Here is a 19,131-nt window from a genome sequence, read left to right on the forward strand (position 1 = left end):
AAACCTGTACTTTTAGGTAGCTCAGTTCAAACTGCCTAATGGCTTGAGAGTATGGAAGGTGCCATGAAGCTTTGGAAGCTGGCCAGCTGTTATATCCTTGGCAGGATATAAAACATACAGCTAAGGATACTGCAGCAGTGATCATTCAGACATCTAATGTTATGGTAAGTCTTACACAGCTGTACTTTGTCCTATAACTTAAGTAGATTTTGTTGTATTAAAGTTTCAGTGTGACGGTGCTTTTCCTTGGAAATATTTTCTTATAATCGAAGATGGCGTTGCAGTTTCAGGGATATCAGTAACATACATGTTGAAAAAAGGTCAGCATACACTGTCATTTAACAGTGTCCCATTTATTTTCAGTACCTGTTGCTGCAAGACTTGCATGATAGCCATGTGTGTAACTCGCTCCTTGTTGCTGAAAGTGAGGAAGACATCTGGAAGAATGAGACACCCTACAACTCCTCCAGGAAACGAATTCCCATCAGTGATGGTAAGAATGCTTGTCAAACTGTTAAACATTCTTGTCTTGAAAGATTGTCAGTACTGTGCACACATTTTGTGCTTTCTCATGACATCAGTGATGCCATTCAAATTTTGTGCTATCAGCTGAGCTCTTGGCTGTGTTGAAAAATGAGACTGCTCATTTATGCATTCACTTGGAAAGATGTACTAGGCATGAGTGCTGCATAATCTTTGAAGGATATCATTCATTAGTATTGTTTCCTGAAGAAGTATTCTCCTATTTGCAGGGCATCTCTGAGCTGCCGAATCAAAATCTTTAAGAGCCTTTTCAGTCTGCCCTTCTTATCCTTGAAGTCCATACCTTTTTAATTCTTCAGTGTTGGAGGACCACCGGTAGATGGCAGACAAACCCTCACTCTTAGTTTTTTTTTTCCACATCATTTATTGGCTACACAGTGCATGCTGTTGAAGAAGTTTTAGTCATGTAGACCATTTCTGTTTAACAGTATAATTCTCAGTAAAATGTGCATTGTGTTTACTCTCAGTTTCTTCAGAATGCTCATCTTTAATCCCGATTTCTAGTTTAATATTTGGAAACCATTTTTGATGGGTCAATGAGTGGAGCTCCTTATCTCTCCAATCACATTTATTCAGTTTTTTTTCTCCATACCAAGGGAAGTACATGGCTGGTACTGACTGATACATTTAGTGATGTTATGTTCTGGCAGTTTGTGCACACCTAATTCCTGAGCCTGTCATTTTTTCTGTCACTTTCAGTGTTTGCATTTCTTGCCCAGAAGCAGATCACATTTGCTTTCTTCCAGCCATCAAATAACTCACCAAGGCACACTGCTACCTGTATTGTCTGAAGGAGGAAGCACACACTAAAGCACTATGCTAATGTCTGCATTTCAGCCTGTCACCCAAAGATATCCGAAGAAGAAATTCCTGTCCTACCTGTCTACTAGTGTCATGGCTGCAGTTGTAGTTTTCTCATGTGGAGATACAGTAGATATAAAAAGTGTACACACCCCCTGTTAAAATGCCAGTTTTTTTGTGATATAAAAAATGAGACCACAATAAATCATTTCAAAGCTTTTTCCACCTTTAATGTGACCTATACCTATACAGTTCAATTGAAAAACAAACAAATCTGTTAGGGGAAAAAATATTAAAAAATAAAAAACGTACAATAAGCTGTTTGCATAAGTGTCCACACCCTTAAACTAATACTTTGTTGAAGCACCTTTTGATTTAATTACAGCATTCAGTCTTCTTGGGTACACGTCTGCCATCAATTAAAGACACTCTGATTAACCTCAAATAAAGTTAATCTGTCCTAGTAGGATTTTCCTGACATTTACTCGGTTGCCTGCTACAGCAAAAGCCATGGTTCGCAGATATATATATTTATGTACATACACATGTATATATATATATATATATATATATATATATATATATATATATATATATATATATATATATATTGATATAGTCCATCAGAACATTAAGGGGGTCCAATGAACAACCTGGTTGAACTCGAAGAACTTAAATGGCAAATCAGGCTTAATTCCTGCGCGCACATCCTGAGTTAACTGATTATGCTTCAATTATGATCAGGTTGCGTTCATATGTAGTATGATTTTTATTTTTATTTTTTACATGTTATATTTTCCCACTAGGTTACTGTATACTTAGGAGGAATGTCTGGATGTGTTTTTACTTAATGAAAGTTATCCAATGAATATATTTTATGTAATGAACTATCTATGTAATGAATATTTTAGTACAGCATATTTTGCTTTTAAGTGGTGTATTTGTGTGTATGTATTATTTTAAGGTTTGGTTGTTGTATTAATTGAGTAATTAGGGATATCTTGTAACCTTGAGGTGGGTATTTAAATGTTATACTTGATTGAATTCAAATGTTTCTGAGGAAGTCTATGATGCACTCTGATGAAAGTGCTTAAACCTTGGTTGTTTAACATTGTTTGTTGGATTTTGTGGCATTAAACTTGCTTGGTTTGATTTCTGTGGTCCAGTTCCACTCATTTCTAGATTGTGGTTCTTAGTTTGTGGAAGATGTCTACTCAGGTTTATGGTTCGCAGAGAGCTTGCAAAGCATCAAAGGGATCTCATTGTTGAAAGGTATCAGTAAGGAGAAGGGTACAAAAACATTTCCACAGTATTCGATATACCATGGAACACAGTGAAGACAGTCATCAAAAAGTGGAGAAAGTATGGGACAACAGTGACGTTGCAAAGAATTGGACATCCCTCCAAAATTGATGAAAAGACAAAACGAAAACTGGTCAGGGAGGCTGCCAAGAGGCCTACAGCAACACTGAAGGAGCTGCAGGAATTTCTGGCATGTACTGATTGTGTACTACATGTGACAACAATCTCCCATATTCTCCATATGTCTGGACTATGGGGTAGGATTGCAAGATGGAAGCCTTTTCTTACACAGAAAAACATCCAGGCCCGGCTAAAATTTGCAAAACAATACATCAAGTCTCCCAAAAGCATGTGGGAAAATGTGTTATGGTCTGATGAGACCAAACTTTTTGGCTACAATTCCAAAAGGTATGTTTTGGCGCACAAACAACTCTTCACATCACCAAAAGAACACCATCCCCACAGTGAAGCATGGTGGTGGCAGTATCATGCTTTGGAGTTGCTTTTCTTCAGCTGGAACTGGGGCTTTAGTCAAGGTGGAGGGAATTATGAACAATTCCAAATACCAGTCACTTTTGGCCCAAAACCTTCAGGCATCTGTTAGAAAGCTGAAGACGAAAAGGGATTTCACCTTTCAACATGATAAAGACCCCAAGCACACATCCAAATCAACAAAAGAATGGCTTCAGCAGAAGAAAATTAAAGTTTTGGAATGGCCCAGGCAGAGCCCAGACCTAAATCCAATAGAAAATGTATGGGGTGACCTGAAGAGGGCTATGCACAAGTGATGCCCTCGCAATCTGATCGATTTGGAGCACTTTTGCAAGGAAGAGTGGGCAAATATTGCCAAGTCAAGATGTGCCAACACTGATAGACTGCTACCCAAGAAGACTGAATACTGTAATTAAATCAAAAGGTGCTTGCTTCATCAAAGTATTAGTTTAAGGGTGTTCACACTTATGCAACCAGTTTATTGTGCGTTTTTTATTTTTGATATTTTTTCCCCTGACACATTTGTTTGTTTTTCATAGGTAGGTACTAGGCTGTCTGCCCAAGGGCATTTATAAGCCTACACAGAGTGTCTGCTTTCGCCACCCCATTGATTAATTAACTGACCCTCTGTTAAGCAGAGCCAATGAAGTGATCCCAGGGGTGTATTTTCTGTTACCCTTCCACTCGTCAAGGTTTATTGAGGGGCTCTGCCTAATGTAGTTTTGAATTTTGTTCCAAAGCATGGGGAGTCTCTGTGACAGGAATCTATCCCTCCAGCATGTTTTATTGTTGCAGTGAGGTTTAGCTCACTAGACTACGTGGCTTGCAGTGACTTGGATTTCTTTAGGTGGAGCATGTCCATCAATTCTGAGTTGGACATGGCTTTGTAAGTCAGGCAGAGATCACCTCTGAGTAAACGATATGCCACTGAGTACAGCTGGAGTTTTTTCAGTCGGGCTGCATAGGACATATGTTTGAGGCCAGTAATCCTCTTGGTGAGGTACTTTTGTGGTCTCTCCAGCTGTTGGAAGTGTCTTGTGAGGTACATCCCAAATGGGGCATTGTACTCTATGATGGGTTCTGATGAGTGACGAGTAGAGGGGCACTATAACCTCTTTATTTCTAGATGCGAACCCTTTAGTAATTAGATGGGCCACATAGAAGGATTTCCTAACTACTTTGGCAATATGATTATCAAAGGAGAGATTACTATCTACCTGGGTCCCCAGATCTCTTATTACTTCTTCTGTATTAAGGGGGCTGCCATCTATGTGGTAATTCGTGGGTGTTTTGTTTTTCCCAAACAGGATGACTATGCATTTTTTGGCATTTAGCTTGAGGCCATGACTTTGACACCAGGTGTCTGTCTCAGTAAGGCCCTTTTGGAGGATGTCCATGTCAGTCGGAGAGTCAGTTATGGCTCCCAGTTTGCAGTCATTGGAGAACTTGGTTAGCCATAGTCCTCCCGTGTTTGCCTGTACTTCTGAGAAGCATATGTCAAACAGTGGGGGTCCAAGGACCGAGCCTTGTGGGACACCACTTGTGACTGGTTTAAAGTCGGACCTGGAGCCTGCTATTCTTACTGTGAGTTCTGTCTGTAAGCCAGTTGGAAACCCATCTCATGATGTAGGGGTTTATGTTCAGGCTGGTGAGTTTTTCTGTAAACCCGAGTGGGGAATGGTGTCGAAAGCCTTGGAGAGGTCAAGGTAGGCTGTGTGAACAACCTTTCCCTCGTCTATGGCCTTGGTGACTGTCTTGAAGAAGTCAACCAGGTTTAGTAGGCATGATCTGCCCTTAACAAAGCTGAACTGGGTCATGTCAAGTGTTTGGTGGTTCCCAATGTCTTTGTTAATGAGTTCCATGATGATGTGCTCCATAGACTTGCAGACCAGGCTAGTCAGGCTTATGGGGGATAGTTACCAGGGTCAGTTGTGGCCCCTCCTTTGTGGATTGGAATAACCGTGTGCCATTCTATGGGCATGTAGCCTGTGGAGAGGCTGAGGTTGAACAGCGTATTTAGGTGGGGGGGGTTAGTTTGTTCTGTAGTTTGTGCAAGACGCAGCCTGGGACACCATCTGGCCCCATTGACGCTGTGTTTTTGGCTTTTGAAAGGGCTGTTTTCACCTGTGCGTCTGTGATTTCCAGGACACTACATTTTTCCAGAATTGTTGTGGGCCCTTTTGGGGGTGAGAGAGTTTGCACTGAATCTATCTGCCAGGATGTTGGCAATATCAGTAGGTTCAGTATATTTTGGGCTATTTTGCACTAGTTCAATGCATATCTGCGAGTTGCCACTTAGATTCTTAACATGGCTAAAGAAGGCTTTGTGGTTATCTTTTGAATCCTTGGGTATTTTTCTTTCGAAGTTAGCCTTGGATGATTTTATGAGGGACCTTAGTTTCTTACTGATACTGATCAGGGATGTCTTTCCTTCTTGGGATTTGCTTTTTTTCTGAAATAGTTTCATCCTTCTGCTGTATAGCCTGTTTATAGCAGGGGTTCACCAGACTGGTTTCCTTTTACTTAGAGGAGTGAGTCTTGGTTTTGCTAGGGATGGCACATTCCATGCATCCTTGTAGATGCTCCTAGAGTGCATTTGTAAAGGTTTCTGCATCTTGGGCAGCATTATCCTTTAGCGTGGGGGCTGTGAAACTTACCGCCTCTGTCTTAAGTAAAGTGAAGTTTGCTTTAGAAAAGTTTTTTACTGTGGTTTCCTTAGTTGGGGGTGGTGGTGGGGTGTGGACATCCAGAGTGATTAGTTTATGGTCTGATCTAACCAGTGACGGGTTGACCTCCGGTGTGGAACACCTGTCGCCCATGTTTGTGATGACCAGGTCCAATATGTTTTCACCTCTGGTAGGGGAGTTTACCTGCTGATCCAGGACATTTGAGTTGATGAATTCCAGGAAGCGCTGGGCCTGGGAGTTTGTACTCAAGTAGTTTTCCCAGTAGGGTAATTGAAATCACCCAATATCAGGGTGTTTGGTAGGACCTTCATGTTTTCCAGTGTCCCCAGAAAGGTGGAGTGGTGGTCCTGGGTCTTGGAGGGTGATTTGTAGCAGGCCACAATTTGCATTGCAGAGTTGCCCGATGTTAGTTGCACATGGATGATCTCAGAGGTATCATGCTGTGCCTCTAACCTAGAGGTGTAGGTATCCTTGATGAATATGGCTACACCCCCTCCTTTTGTGTTTCAGTCCGTGTTCTGTGGCTGAAACTTGTGGTATGAGTTGTAGCCTGGTAGTGCTGGGGTGCTCTCTGGAGGCTTGAGCCAGGTTTCGGTTACTGCACAGATGTCGACCTTCTCCATACTGAGGAGTGCTTCGAGCGCGTGCATTTTGAGATTTAAACTCCTGGCATCGAGTAGCATAACCCGCAGTTTTTTGTGTATTGTGCTGTTTACGGAGGTGGGTTTGACTTTTGAGCCTTGCCTAAAAAAGGCACTATGGGGGCAGCAAGAGCCTTGGCCAGTATTTGAAAGCCTAGGGGTGACAGGTGCAAGCTGTCTCTTGCGAAGCAACGCGGCTTGTCGAGCATGTCGTCCTAGGCTGACAGACACTGGATCCCCTTTGAATGACACCAGAAGCTTAGCCAATTGTTGAAATTGATCATTTTTTCTTTATACTGAGGTATCATTCTTGGTGAGGGCAGGATGCTACGCAGGGTCAGGGTCATACCAGCCTGGGCTACATTATCAGAGAGCTCTTCCATGTCTTTTTTCATGTAGTCCAGGGAGGTACGTCTCAGGTCATTCACACCAACATGAACAATGACAGAGTCATATTTGTATTTGTTCTGGAGTGACCTGAGTGCTTGTGTTATGTGGCGGACTCTGGCTCCCGATAGGCAACTAACAGTAGTCTTCTGCTTGTCCAGCCTAGTGAGTGGGAAGTCAGTGTGCCTGACTAGAGTCACCTATTACTAGTGTGTTAGGTATGTTATTTCGGCTTAAGGGCTATGATTGTGTGGCACACTGATTTTTTGTTTTATGTGTTGTCTGGTTTGTGACGGGAGGTGAAAGTTGTTTGGGCATCTGCTTTGGAGGTCCCTGATGCTTTTGCAGGTTTTTATTTAGATCCTCCGAGTATGATTTTGTGTATTTGTGTATTTTTTGCCAGTGCTGGCTTATTAGGTCTGTGTGTGGCTGGAGGTGTGGTGCATGTGTTAACCTTCTCCTCTTGACTGTCTGTTCCAGTCTTGGGTGGAGACAGCTTAGCCTCCAGTTTGGCTGTATAATTGCATCTCTCGCATATTTTTGTGGTAGGAAGAGAGGGTTGTCTTTGTACATGAGGCAGTTTTAACATTGCCTCTGGATACAAAGATTCACCAGCTGGACTGGAGAGTACACCTGAAATTGCCCTTTGGTCATGCCTGAATAGTAGGGTGAGCTGCTTAGTCACTTGGTTGGTGAGGGGTGAATAAAGAGCCTTGCCCTGCTGGATAATCAAGTGTCAGGGTATATTAGTGCTTGCTATTAGGTCTGAGCAAGTGCTGGGCTGTAGGATGCTTTTTGAGTGCTTAGGTTGAGAGTTAGACTAGTTTCAAGGGAAAAACTGAAGAGGAGACTTAGTGGAGCCGGGAATAATTTAACCCTAGCTGACCGTCGCTGCCTGGTGCGCAAAACCTTGCAAATGCAGTTATTGTAGCAGGGAGATGAAAGAGATAGAAATTAGCCCAAAATGGCCAATAAACTACTAACTTCTGGGCTGGAACCACTCCTCCAGAAACAGATAGGCTGCTCAAAGCTCTCTTCTCTCACAGGTGAACAGAGAAACTTCCTTCTATCCAAGTAAGGTATGTGCAACTCAGAAACTTGTAATTCAGCACTAGCCTGAAAACTGGACTATACTAGCTTAGAAAGGCAGGAAACAAGGATTTTTTTTTTTTGAAAAGATAAGGCATAAACAGTAAAAAATACACTTAAAACCGCTTTAAATGACTACAAACAATCAGGGCCAGAAACCACTCCTCCTCTGGTAGATAGGTTACCTAGTGCTTACCACTCCCACTGATAAGCTAGAAGGCTTCTCTCCAACACAGAAGGGCTTGGGCGGCTCAGAAGCTTACCAACAGTCCTGGATACAACAAATCTGTACCTGGACTACACTAGTTACAGGAAAGGCGGGGACCAAACGCAAACGTGGGCTTTTAAACCAGAAAGTAGAAAGAGATGGAAAAACTGTCCAAACGGCCAATGAACTACAATTTCTGGGCCAAAACCCACTCTTCCCATGGTAGATAGGCTACCTAGTACTTACCACTCCCACTGATAAGCTAGAAGGCTTCCCTTCAACACAGAAAGGCTTGGGGAGCTCAGAAGCTTACCAACAGTCCTGGATACAGCAAGTCGGTATCTGGACTAGACTAGTTACAGGAAAGGCAGGAAATAAGCTTAGATTTTTTTTTTTTTTACAGAAAAGCATGTAAAACAGCAGTAAATACAATTCAAATTGCAGTGCAGGCTAGCACACTTGAGTGTGCAGCAATATTACAGCAAATACAGTTTAAATAAATGCAGTTAAATTAACAAATGACTAAAAAACAAGTACAGAAGGCAGTAAATTAGAAGGCTACTAACAAGCAGTAATAAGTGCAGACTAAGAGCGACTGAACAGATAACAGCAAGCAGAACAGCAGCTAAGACAGTTACAGTAATAGCAGCCGAATAAAATATGTATATATTTTATATATTTATTTATTTTGTTTTTTTTAGGGAGGGAACAGAGTAAGATTAAGAGGCTACAAGGGTTGTCCTTTCCAAATGCTCTCTTTGTACACAGTAGGAGTGCCTAAAATCAGAATATGATCTCACTGCACTCAATTGAGTGAGCAAATGAGATGGGCCCTGAAGGAGTATCCAAATACAAATTTACAAGAAGGGCGGGCAATTTCAAAGCCACCAACAGTAACACCAGAACAAGAACAGGGATTTTTCCTATACATATATATTTACATATATCCTATATATTTTCAATTGGATTGTACAGGTTATAGGTCACGTTAAAGGTGGGAAAAGTTTTGAAATTATTTATTGTGGTCTAATTTTTTTATATCACAAAAACCTGGCATTTTAGCAGGGGTGGGTGCACTTTTTATATCCACTGTAGGTGGAAGGATTCCCACATAAAGCCCTAGCTCTGAGCTGGAACACCAGCATAAAGGCCTCGAGTCAGAGAGTAGGCCATTGTTTTTTTTTTTTTTCTAAAATGACCTTCCTGTTCCCACACATGTTGTGCTAAACCCTAGGTAGTGAAAATTCTAGCTCACTCCCATACTTTGCTTTCATATATGACAAAGGGCTTTGAGGACAGGCACCCCAACCTTCACAAAATGAGAGAGGGTGAACTCCGGGGTATACATGCCTACTGCCCATCCACTGATCAGTCAGCTGGATCTCATTTAGCTCTTAGAGTACTCCCTGCTATTTTATGAATATAATATTCTGTATGGTTTTTGTTGTTCTCCATAAGAGTCTCCATCCAAAATCCCAATATCTCCTTATTTCTTGAGCTCCCCCCCCGTATCATCATTATTCTTTTCCACTTTGAATTATAGTATTCTGCTTGTGCTATATATAAGAGCCTTAACTGTGTTGCTCTGCAATACCCCCTTAAATTGGATAATCCTAGTCCGGCTTGTTCTGTTGGAAGAATCAGTTTATCCCACTTGACCCTTGCTGTCTTCCCTTCCCAAATAAAATCCTGTATCTCTTATTTAACTGCTATCCACAGCTTCTCCTCTGGTTGATAAAAAATATGCCTGACCTGTGTATAAAGGGACTAAAAATATTTTAATTGCTTGTATCTTAGTATCCATATCCATATAACAAAGTTTCCATTTTCTCAATTTTTGTATTACCTTCTGTTTAGTCTCTTCCCACATATCCTTAGCTGCCACAACAGAGTAATTTCAAATCCATACTCCTAAATACTTCATTTTATCATGTCCTCATAAGTATGGATATTGTTGGACCAATTTGTGTGTCGGTACATAATTTACAGCTATTGCTTTTGTTTTAGCTTCATTTATTTTGTATCCCGATAAGCTGTGAAGCTGTCTTAAAATGTTCCACAACACTGTAAAGTCCCTTTCCGGTTTTGTCATGTATAACATAATATCATCTGCAAGTATAGTCAGCTTCTCCTGACTACCATACCAATTATATCCCTGAATTTCTGAGTCCCTTATTTTCTTTGCCAGTGGTTCCAAATATAGTGCAAACAATAAAGGCGAAAGCGGACAACCTTGCCTGGTTCCTTTACTCAAGCAGAAGTTATCACAGAGGACTCCACCCACTTTAATTTTCACCTGCGATCCCTCATATATACTCCTAATAAACCTTATAATTGTATCAGGGAAAGCAAATGCTTCTGTTGTCCTGCTCATGAAGTCCCAGTCTACTCTGTTACATGCTTTCACTACATCAAGACCCAGCAATAACAGTGGTATTCTTTGTACATTCTGCTTCCATCTGGATCATCAGTGTTCTGTTAATGTTGTACAATGTTTGCCTCCCCTCCATACCACTTTTGCCATTCTTTTAGTCATTATAGACATAAACACTTTATAATCATGATTTAGTATTGAAATGGGCTTGTATGAAGCTGGATCCCATGGATATTTACCCTCTTTAGGTACTGCGGTTACCACCACTTTCTTCCAGAATGCTGGTACTTCTCCTCTTAAAATACTATTAAACAAAACCTTCCAGATCTTTATCAGTTTTTCCCTCCTAGCTTCCAGACTTCCACAGGAATACCATCTATTCCTAGGGACTTTCCTGTAGATTGGTTATACATAGCCATTTTTATCTCATCTCTTCCTATCCTGTTAGTAATTGAGCCTTATCTGCCTCTAACCCTGACATGTTTAATTCTTCCTTAAACATTTCTGTTTGTACTTTTTCTTGACGTCCATATTAATCTGCTTTATACAAACTTTCATAAAATTTCCAAAATATTTCTAATACTTCTACAGAATCTCTTGTTATCTTCCTTGTTACAGGCTCCCTAAGTTTGGTGACAGCCCTTTCCAATTTTTGCTTCCTGAGTCGGTGTGCTAAAAGTTTTTGTGCTCTAGAATTATCATCAAAAACAGTTGCTTAACAGCAATCTTTCTAAACTCATGCATATTATCTAGGTAATCCCTTATTTTCTGTTTAGCATTTTGGAGCTGCTCCTTTTCTTGTTCTGAGAAATTTCCCTATTTTGCAATACTTTAACATTTGTCAATCCCTCTACTTAATTCTTGTTGCTTCTTAACCATAGCTCCCTTTTCTTTATTTCCACCCTAGTTTTAAACTCCACTATAATTTTATCCCACTCCCTAGTTATATTTTCAGAAGAAATTTTGTATCTTCTCTAGTAGCTCCTGAATTTATTCCCAAACTCATTCCTTAAATTCCTCTCTTTTCAACCGATAGGTGAGAAAGCACCAGTGTCTCATTTTTATTTCATTAGCTTGCATTTTTTAGTTATTATTGGTGCATGATCTGAAATAGTTATTGTGTGCATTTCAAGACCTTCAATTAAATGCATATGTTCTTGTGAGATATAAATTCTTTCTAGCCTAGCCCTGTTTTTGTATCTTGGAGAATAATATGTAAATTCACTCCAGACTCCTAGTACTAAATTCACATTTTCTGTGCCAAACATTTTCATAGATTTCTTCAAACATCTACCCTCCTTTGTTATATTTTCCCTTCTAGGCCCCCAGCACATGTTCACTGTTACTAACCAAATTCCAGTCTCCACCTATAAGTAATATTCCTTGCTGAAAGTTGATTATTTCTCCCAGAATTTTCTTATGCTCCGTTATAGCAGTCTTTGGTGGAATGTAAATGCATGCCAGTGTAATCATCCTCCCTTGCCAGTACCCCCTTAGTGCTACATGTCTTCCATTGTTATCTTTTTTTTTCCTCTTCTGTCACAATTGGAGCCCCTCTTGCAATTAATATAAGTACTCCTGTTTTCCTTTGCCCCAGATATTCCTCTAAATAACCATTATGAAAATGTTCATCAGCTTTGCATGTTCAGTTCTTTCCAGGTGTGTCTCCTGTAGCATCACTCTACATTTTTTAAAATAGTTCACTATTCTTTTTTATATTTATCTGTAGTATGTTCAGACTGAAAAACATTACAGAAAGCATCATTTTCTTATATAGTTATTATCAACACCTTTTATGTACAACTGCTTTTTTGGTAAATGTCTAGTTCCAGCTTTTATGTTACATGCATAAAGTGTCCTGCAGGTTGGTCTTTTATACAATTGTTTCTTTCCATTTACATCTAACATAACTTTTTGTTTTTTTGAAAGCTCTCAAACAGAACAAACAACCCCCCAAACATAGTGACTTAATAATAACAACACACAAAACTATGTACGTCTTCAGATATTGAAGCTTTTGCTTTCTAATAAGAACAAAAGTTCTAAGTTGATAGCCACACAGACAGGCCTAGAGTTAACCAAAAAGAAAGGTTAGTCCTGCTAAGATGTATGGTACAACCTGTGCTATTATAAGTGCTATTTGATTTTGTCAATCTTTATAGCTTTCCCAGCTGAGAAAACACTTGAATGCTTTCAATCTACACTTTCTCCAGGCATTTTCTCTTTATCAGGTTGTCTTCTACTGACATGCATAGCAGAAACAAAACTGCTAAGGATACCTTGTTTACAAGAAAAAATGCCTTATAATATTCATTATTCTTTTTCATTTACATGCTTTGTAATAAACTTGTTACTGGATAATGCCTAGTATCTTAACCCAGTCATTTCCCTCTGCAAGCATGGGAAAAAGCACACTGATTTTCTTTTGTCGTACTCTCTTAACCAGACTTTTCCTCTCTCACCCCCCCCCTTTTTTTTTGCATTGCACTGCCTACATTTCTTAAAACTGAACAAAGAAAAAGTGCGAAGAAGGGAGAAAAAGAAACCTGTTTATATTAGTATCCCCATTGCATTTTAAAAAAAAGAGAAAATGTTACTTCAAGTGTAATTGGTTTTGTCTCATCTTTAAAGCTTTACCAGATGGGAAATCCCCTGATTGCTTTCAGAGAACATTATGTCCTAGCCAGTTTCTCTTTTCTCTCAGCCAATCACTTTCCATCAGACTGTCTCCAAAGAGATATGAGAACCAGACAGCCAGTTTTTCTTTATCATATTGTTTCCATGTAAACATGAAGACCGGCTGCATAATTACTATGAAGTATACATGCATTTGCTAAGAAAAAAGCCTAATAATATTTAATATTCTTTTTCATTTACTTGCTCTCTCTTAAAACTAATCAATCTAAGGTCCTTAATCCAGTTGTTTCCTCACGGAAGAATGAGAAAAAGCACATTAATTTTAACTTTGTCACACTTTTTTAAACAGGTTCCTTTTTTGTTACATTGCATTGCCTGTGTTTTCTCAAAACTGTAGAGGAGGAAGGCGTGATGAGGGGAGAAAAAGATAAACAGCACCTGCTTATAATCCCCATTGCACTTAAAAATAACATGCAAAGAAAACCATACACCACAAATACTGTACTATTAAGGAAAGAATTTTTTTTTTACTTATGGTTAGCTTTCTTCCTTCTCTTCCCCTCCCAAAGCATTTTTCTGAACATTAATGACATGAAGTGGGGCGTATACTTTAAAGTCCCCCACAAATCCAACCAATTTTGAAAAAGTCCAATATTTCCTGTTTTTTTTGTTCTGTCATATTTCACAAGTATAATTATTGTATTGTAATCTCACATTGTTATTGGTTTTATTACTGTTCTTCTGCATCACCCAGATCCTGTCTCTGCTTCATTTTCAGTGTACTCTCGATTCTTCTAATCAGCTCTCGTGCTCCCTTCCTTCTCTCCAACATTTTCCATTGAAATACTGGAAAAGGTTTTTCAGGTACAGTCTCTCTCTGGTCTTTATTACCAGAAGAACAAAAATCAGACTCTCCTCCTGTTTCACAGCTCATTTTTGGGGACACACAGGTACATTCTCTCTGTGGTCTTCATTACCAAAAGAACAAAAAGCAGAATCTACTTCTGTTTCACAGCTAGCTCACTTTTTGTTGGACGTGTTTTTGTATTTTTTCCTTAGCATGTACTTCATCAAAAAAGTATTTTGTCCCTCCAGGGAAGAATACTTTGAAGACAGCTGGATACAGCATTTTGAATCTCACACCTGCATTTCGACATTCCCTGAATAGTGAAATAAATGTGCTTCTCTTCTGCCTGGTGTACAATGAGGAATCATTCTCCACAAACATTCTGCTGTCTCCCACTTTTAGCATTTTGTCCTTCTGCCACAGTTTTGTCAGAATCAACTCCTCCTGCTGGTAGGATTGCATCTTTACTATTAAAGGTTTAGGTTGCTTTCTTATAGATAAGTTTGGAGCATACACATGATGTGCTCTTTCAACTCCTGCTGTGGAATACTAGTCCAGTTGCATATTTGTGCTTTCATAAAATAAATGCAGTCTGTTTCTTCCAGCTTCTCTGGTATAGCTGAAAGTCTCAGGTTTTCCCTATATGCTCTCTCCTCTAATTATTTTATTTTTTGAAACATCTCTTCCTGAGCAGTATCATGTTCAGCCAGCCTTTTCTTCATTTCAACTCCTGATTTTTGCAGCTTTATCATCTCATTTGACTATCTGTTTAAAGCTTCATCCATTTTTTTCCAGCCTTTTGTAGTTTGTGTCGATATACTCCATTGGTGTTTTGTTTATTTTAACCAGGTCTGTATGCAGTTGTGTTATATCTTCCTGTAGGTTATTGGAAGTCATGCCTATAGGTTGCAGTGGTTTTTGCTGAACAACTGTAGAACTTTCCCCAGTTAGTGTTTCTTCCTCACTTTTTGTAGCTGATTTTTCCAGGTCTTCTGTATTTCTACATTCCTGTAATTCAGACAGTGCACTTACTAGCCAGTTACTGAAATTTGCCCATAAACACAAGTCTACTGGCCTTCTCTGCTGAGTTTTTGTTTTAACACTGGAAGAACTAGAAACAAGCTGTTACTCAATGTGCAGCCATCTTGGAACCCATAATATAAGTATGTTGTCCTGAAAAGCAAAAATATGCCTTGCAATATTTAAAGTGTTCATATACAAACAAGAAATGTTGCTCCCAGTATAACATTAGTTAGTTGGCAAAGGCTGCTGCACAGTCTGCACCCATTACAACATGCCTTTTTGTGGTTATTCCTCTGGTTTATCCTCTTTTAGGACTTTTGCTTCAGGGCATAAATGTCAAAGAAATGGTTAAGTTTTGGTAGGAGTGTTACGTCCCTTCTCTGGGCCACTGATCAAGAAGCCTCAATCCTCACCACTAACACCAGTGGAGAATATTCACTTAGAAAAATAATAGACTCACAGTATTTTTAGATGCAGCTCTCTGTATGAAGTACATTTCCCTTAAGAGCACATAGGGAATGCACACCCCAGCCTGGGACTGGGCTACCTTTCCAGGCCCCAAATAACACTCCCCACTCACACAGCTATAGAGTTTAGCCCTTAGCCGGTTGTTGCAATCCAAGTCCTCCACCAAACTCTCTGTGAAATCAGTGCTCTGTGTCCCTGTTCAAAGTAGCTGACACACACTCTCTCTGAGATGTGATTTTCACACACACACACACACACACACACACACACACACACACACACACACACCTGCCTACTTGGGAAAGGCTGGCACAGCGTATTTTCTTTGCCACCTTCACCCAAACTATAAGGTAGATTTGTTGCCACCAGCCAGCTACTTTAAGGCTCTTACCAGTGAACCCAATTACTCTTAATAAAATTACACACACACACACACACACGCACACGCACACACACACACACACACACACACACGTGTGTAATACAAATGGTAGTGTTTCCAAGCAGCAAGACTTTCCGGATCGTGGAGCCACAGTACCACTAAATAAATGCAAGTACTCTTAAAAATTAAAATATTTTTTAAAAGACCAGTCACAATGAACGTTTTAGATATATTTAATAGTAAATATTAAAAACATGAAAATAGTGAAAATCTATTTACATGCAACACCAGAGTTTCAGTTCACAGGAAATGTAAAAATCAACACAGATGTGAAAGCTCAGACAGATACAGAAAAAAAACATTTAGCTGATCTCACAATATTTTCCTAACTGACTGAATTATTACTGCTCCCTATTTACTTGCTAGAGCAAGGCAAGATGAAGTTGGATGAGTGTGACTTGTCAGGTCCCAGAAAACAAAGTGCCACTATCACATCTCTCACTAGTATGAAATACAATTTCAGTGCTAGCTACAAGATGACATCACATCTGGTCACTTAACTCTGTGGCTCCCACACTACCCCCTCACTAGCAACTGAGCCAGGATTTCTCACAGATGTGTCACAATACATGCATAGAACTTTGCTAAGGCTTATTACAGCATCTGGAAGCTGTAAAACAATTCCAGTAATTCTACCCTTCCTGCAGAAAGGCTTTTCACAGACATGGCTTCTCTGGCTGCATTCAGACCTGTGAGATAGAATCTTTATGGCCTAAATCAAATCATTTGATTTCAGGCTACTTTTCTTAAGGTTAGCTCGGCTGAGCTTATACCCTTCATTGCCAGTATTCTCTGTTATAATGTATGCATTTCAGCAGTTACAACAGTACAGCCTGACGTACATATATATATATTTCTTTTCTGTCCAGCAGGCCCCACTATTGATAGATTTTTAACACAAGCAGCTTTACAAATACATTTTTAACACAAGCATCTGTACACATCAATTTGATATTTAAATGACATATAATTTTTTTACAAAACTCCAGCTAGCTATGCTGGCATATGTTACAGATGCACTGCCTAACTCCCTCTGGCACAGCTGGCACTATCTCACATTCTCACAAGGAGAATTATGGGAACAGGACTTCCTCATTGCCAGTGCTGGGCTTAGAGCAGAGCTCTCGTCTACTTCTGTTGCCTTTGACCAGCAAGCTTCGGATTGCTGCATACCTGTTAGTTGATTTTTACTTCCAGATTGCATCCATTTCATAGACATCCCTTCACAAGACCATACCCAAGGTCACCCCTAGATTAAGTTGAGTAATTGAAATACCTTCCACACAGATTTTTTTGAGGATTTTAAGGACCTAGAGGCCATTATTTCAGACACTGATAATAACAAAGCCCTCCCCCAACAGTTCCCTTCTTTCATGCCTTTTTCTTTCAACAAATGATGAGAGTCATGACATCCTCTGTGTTTTGACTACTGTTTTCTGTTCTTTCCTCTGCTTTCCCAGAAATGTTTGAATGTATGTCTGAGAGTAGGAATCCTGTGTCATTTTTATTATGGAATCTGTCATGAAGGATACCATTGTTGAAGCTTGAAATTCTCAGCCTCTTCTTCTGTGACCACCTAAGAAGGTAAACACTCTTTATAAGTCTCTAACTGAGGTGAATAAGTCTATGAGAGTTATATTCAGGCTGATTCACACATCATCACTTCAATCTAGCAGAGGACCACAGACCACACCATTCTGTAACCTTCCCAATAGATAAGGAGTATAAATCTTTGAACAGGTGTGGGAAGAAAGTATACTAAGCTATATTAGGATTAAGACTCTCGGTTTCTTATCTCAGTTGTTCAAATTACAGTCTGCCATTGTGGATCAGACATTGTAAAAGCTTTTCACAGGGACAAGCTGCAAGTGGCAGAAACTGTGTTTTTGACTTCAGGCATATGCTTCTTTGTATCTCATTACAAATTAGACTTTGATAACCTTGTAACTCCTTTTCTAGTCTCAGATGTGGCTGTCCATGATAGATTTCCTGAGACTGATCTTCACAAGGAAGATACTGTTTGGTCAGGTTTTTCAAGATTTGCTAGATAATGTATTGAAGGAGTAGCATTGCTGGCCGTGCTGAAAGACTTTTCTGCCCTCTCTGCTTGCCCTTTTCCAGGCACAGCCTCTCCCAGAAAAGGTACAGGTCTCCTTGCAGACTGCAGAAAGTATTAAAGCATCAGTAGGTCTTTGCTTCTACTGTGCCAGCCAAGTCACCCAAGTATAGACCTCGAGTAACCCAACCAAGGCAGTCTTGACCAGAGTTTTGAGCTCCACTTCACTGCTCTTTGGAGAGCCATCACAAAAGACCCCCATTGTTTTTTGTCCATGCTCATTGTGTTAGAACTGTCACTTACTTTCTTAGAAAGAGCTCCATAAGAATGAGGAATCCAAATCTTTTTTACAGACAGACCCTGCTGTATTTCCAAAAAAAGGCCTTTGCAGCTGTCCCACACTTTTAATAAAAATAGGTTCTGTTTCTGCATCTTTCTTGTTCTGAAAGAGAGAGTATTCTTTTGATCTGGATGTTCACATTCTTCAGTCAGTACATCAGAACAGAAAGTTCTAGATGATTGTTGTCCAAGGGCCATCCTTTTTTTCTTGTGTCACAGGTGTGTGGATCATGTCAGTGGATGTGATGAACACCCTTTGGAATGACAATGCCTGAAGTCCGCAGATGATTGTATCACTTGTGAATTGGCATCCTTTCTGCTATAAGGTATTGTCTTTGGCCATAGTTGCTGAAAAGCATTTCCATGTGTTCCCATATCTTGAAGACTATGCACTGTTGTTGTCATCGAGTAACTCTTAATTGGTCCCATGAAGTGGACTGCTACCATGGTTACAGTCCTTGTGATATGACCATAAACTAGGAAATGGCCTTTGATAACCCCTCTCCAAGGATTACCTTTATAGGCAAGGAACTGTACACCCTCCAGTGACAATAATTTCTGCTTAGAGAGTATGTACATGAAAATTTGTATCTGGTGAGAATTCAGGGCATGGTTCAAGATTAGACCCATCTTTGGGTTATGTCTTGATGGCCATTGTGATCTTCATGATGTCTTTTGCCACCTGAGGATGTGGGTTTTGCACTGGATTTTGAGTTGTTAATGGTTGCAAAGTCACCACAACATTATGGATTTGCTAATGGTTTTCAGACCCATAATGCCAAACCTTGGAATGGT

The 19,131-nt window shown here is 39.9% G+C and overlaps 1 protein-coding gene across 2 annotated transcripts in view; it reads left to right on the forward strand.

The window, feature by feature from the left end:
• The window catches only part of SZT2 (SZT2 subunit of KICSTOR complex), a 3,556,133-nt gene that overhangs the window by 1,772,566 nt on the left and 1,764,436 nt on the right, over positions 1-19,131 (forward strand). For both annotated transcript variants that reach the window (XM_044085412.1, XM_044085413.1), the window contains exon 42: positions 364-493. In XM_044085412.1, the coding sequence (XP_043941347.1) occupies positions 364-493 (130 nt within the window). The remainder of the gene's footprint in view (positions 1-363; positions 494-19,131) is intronic.

The sequence above is a fragment of the Protopterus annectens genome, chromosome 10.part0 (assembly GCF_019279795.1).
Source record: "Protopterus annectens isolate FY-2018-M chromosome 10.part0, PAN1.0, whole genome shotgun sequence".
NCBI lineage: Eukaryota > Metazoa > Chordata > Ceratodontiformes > Protopteridae > Protopterus > Protopterus annectens.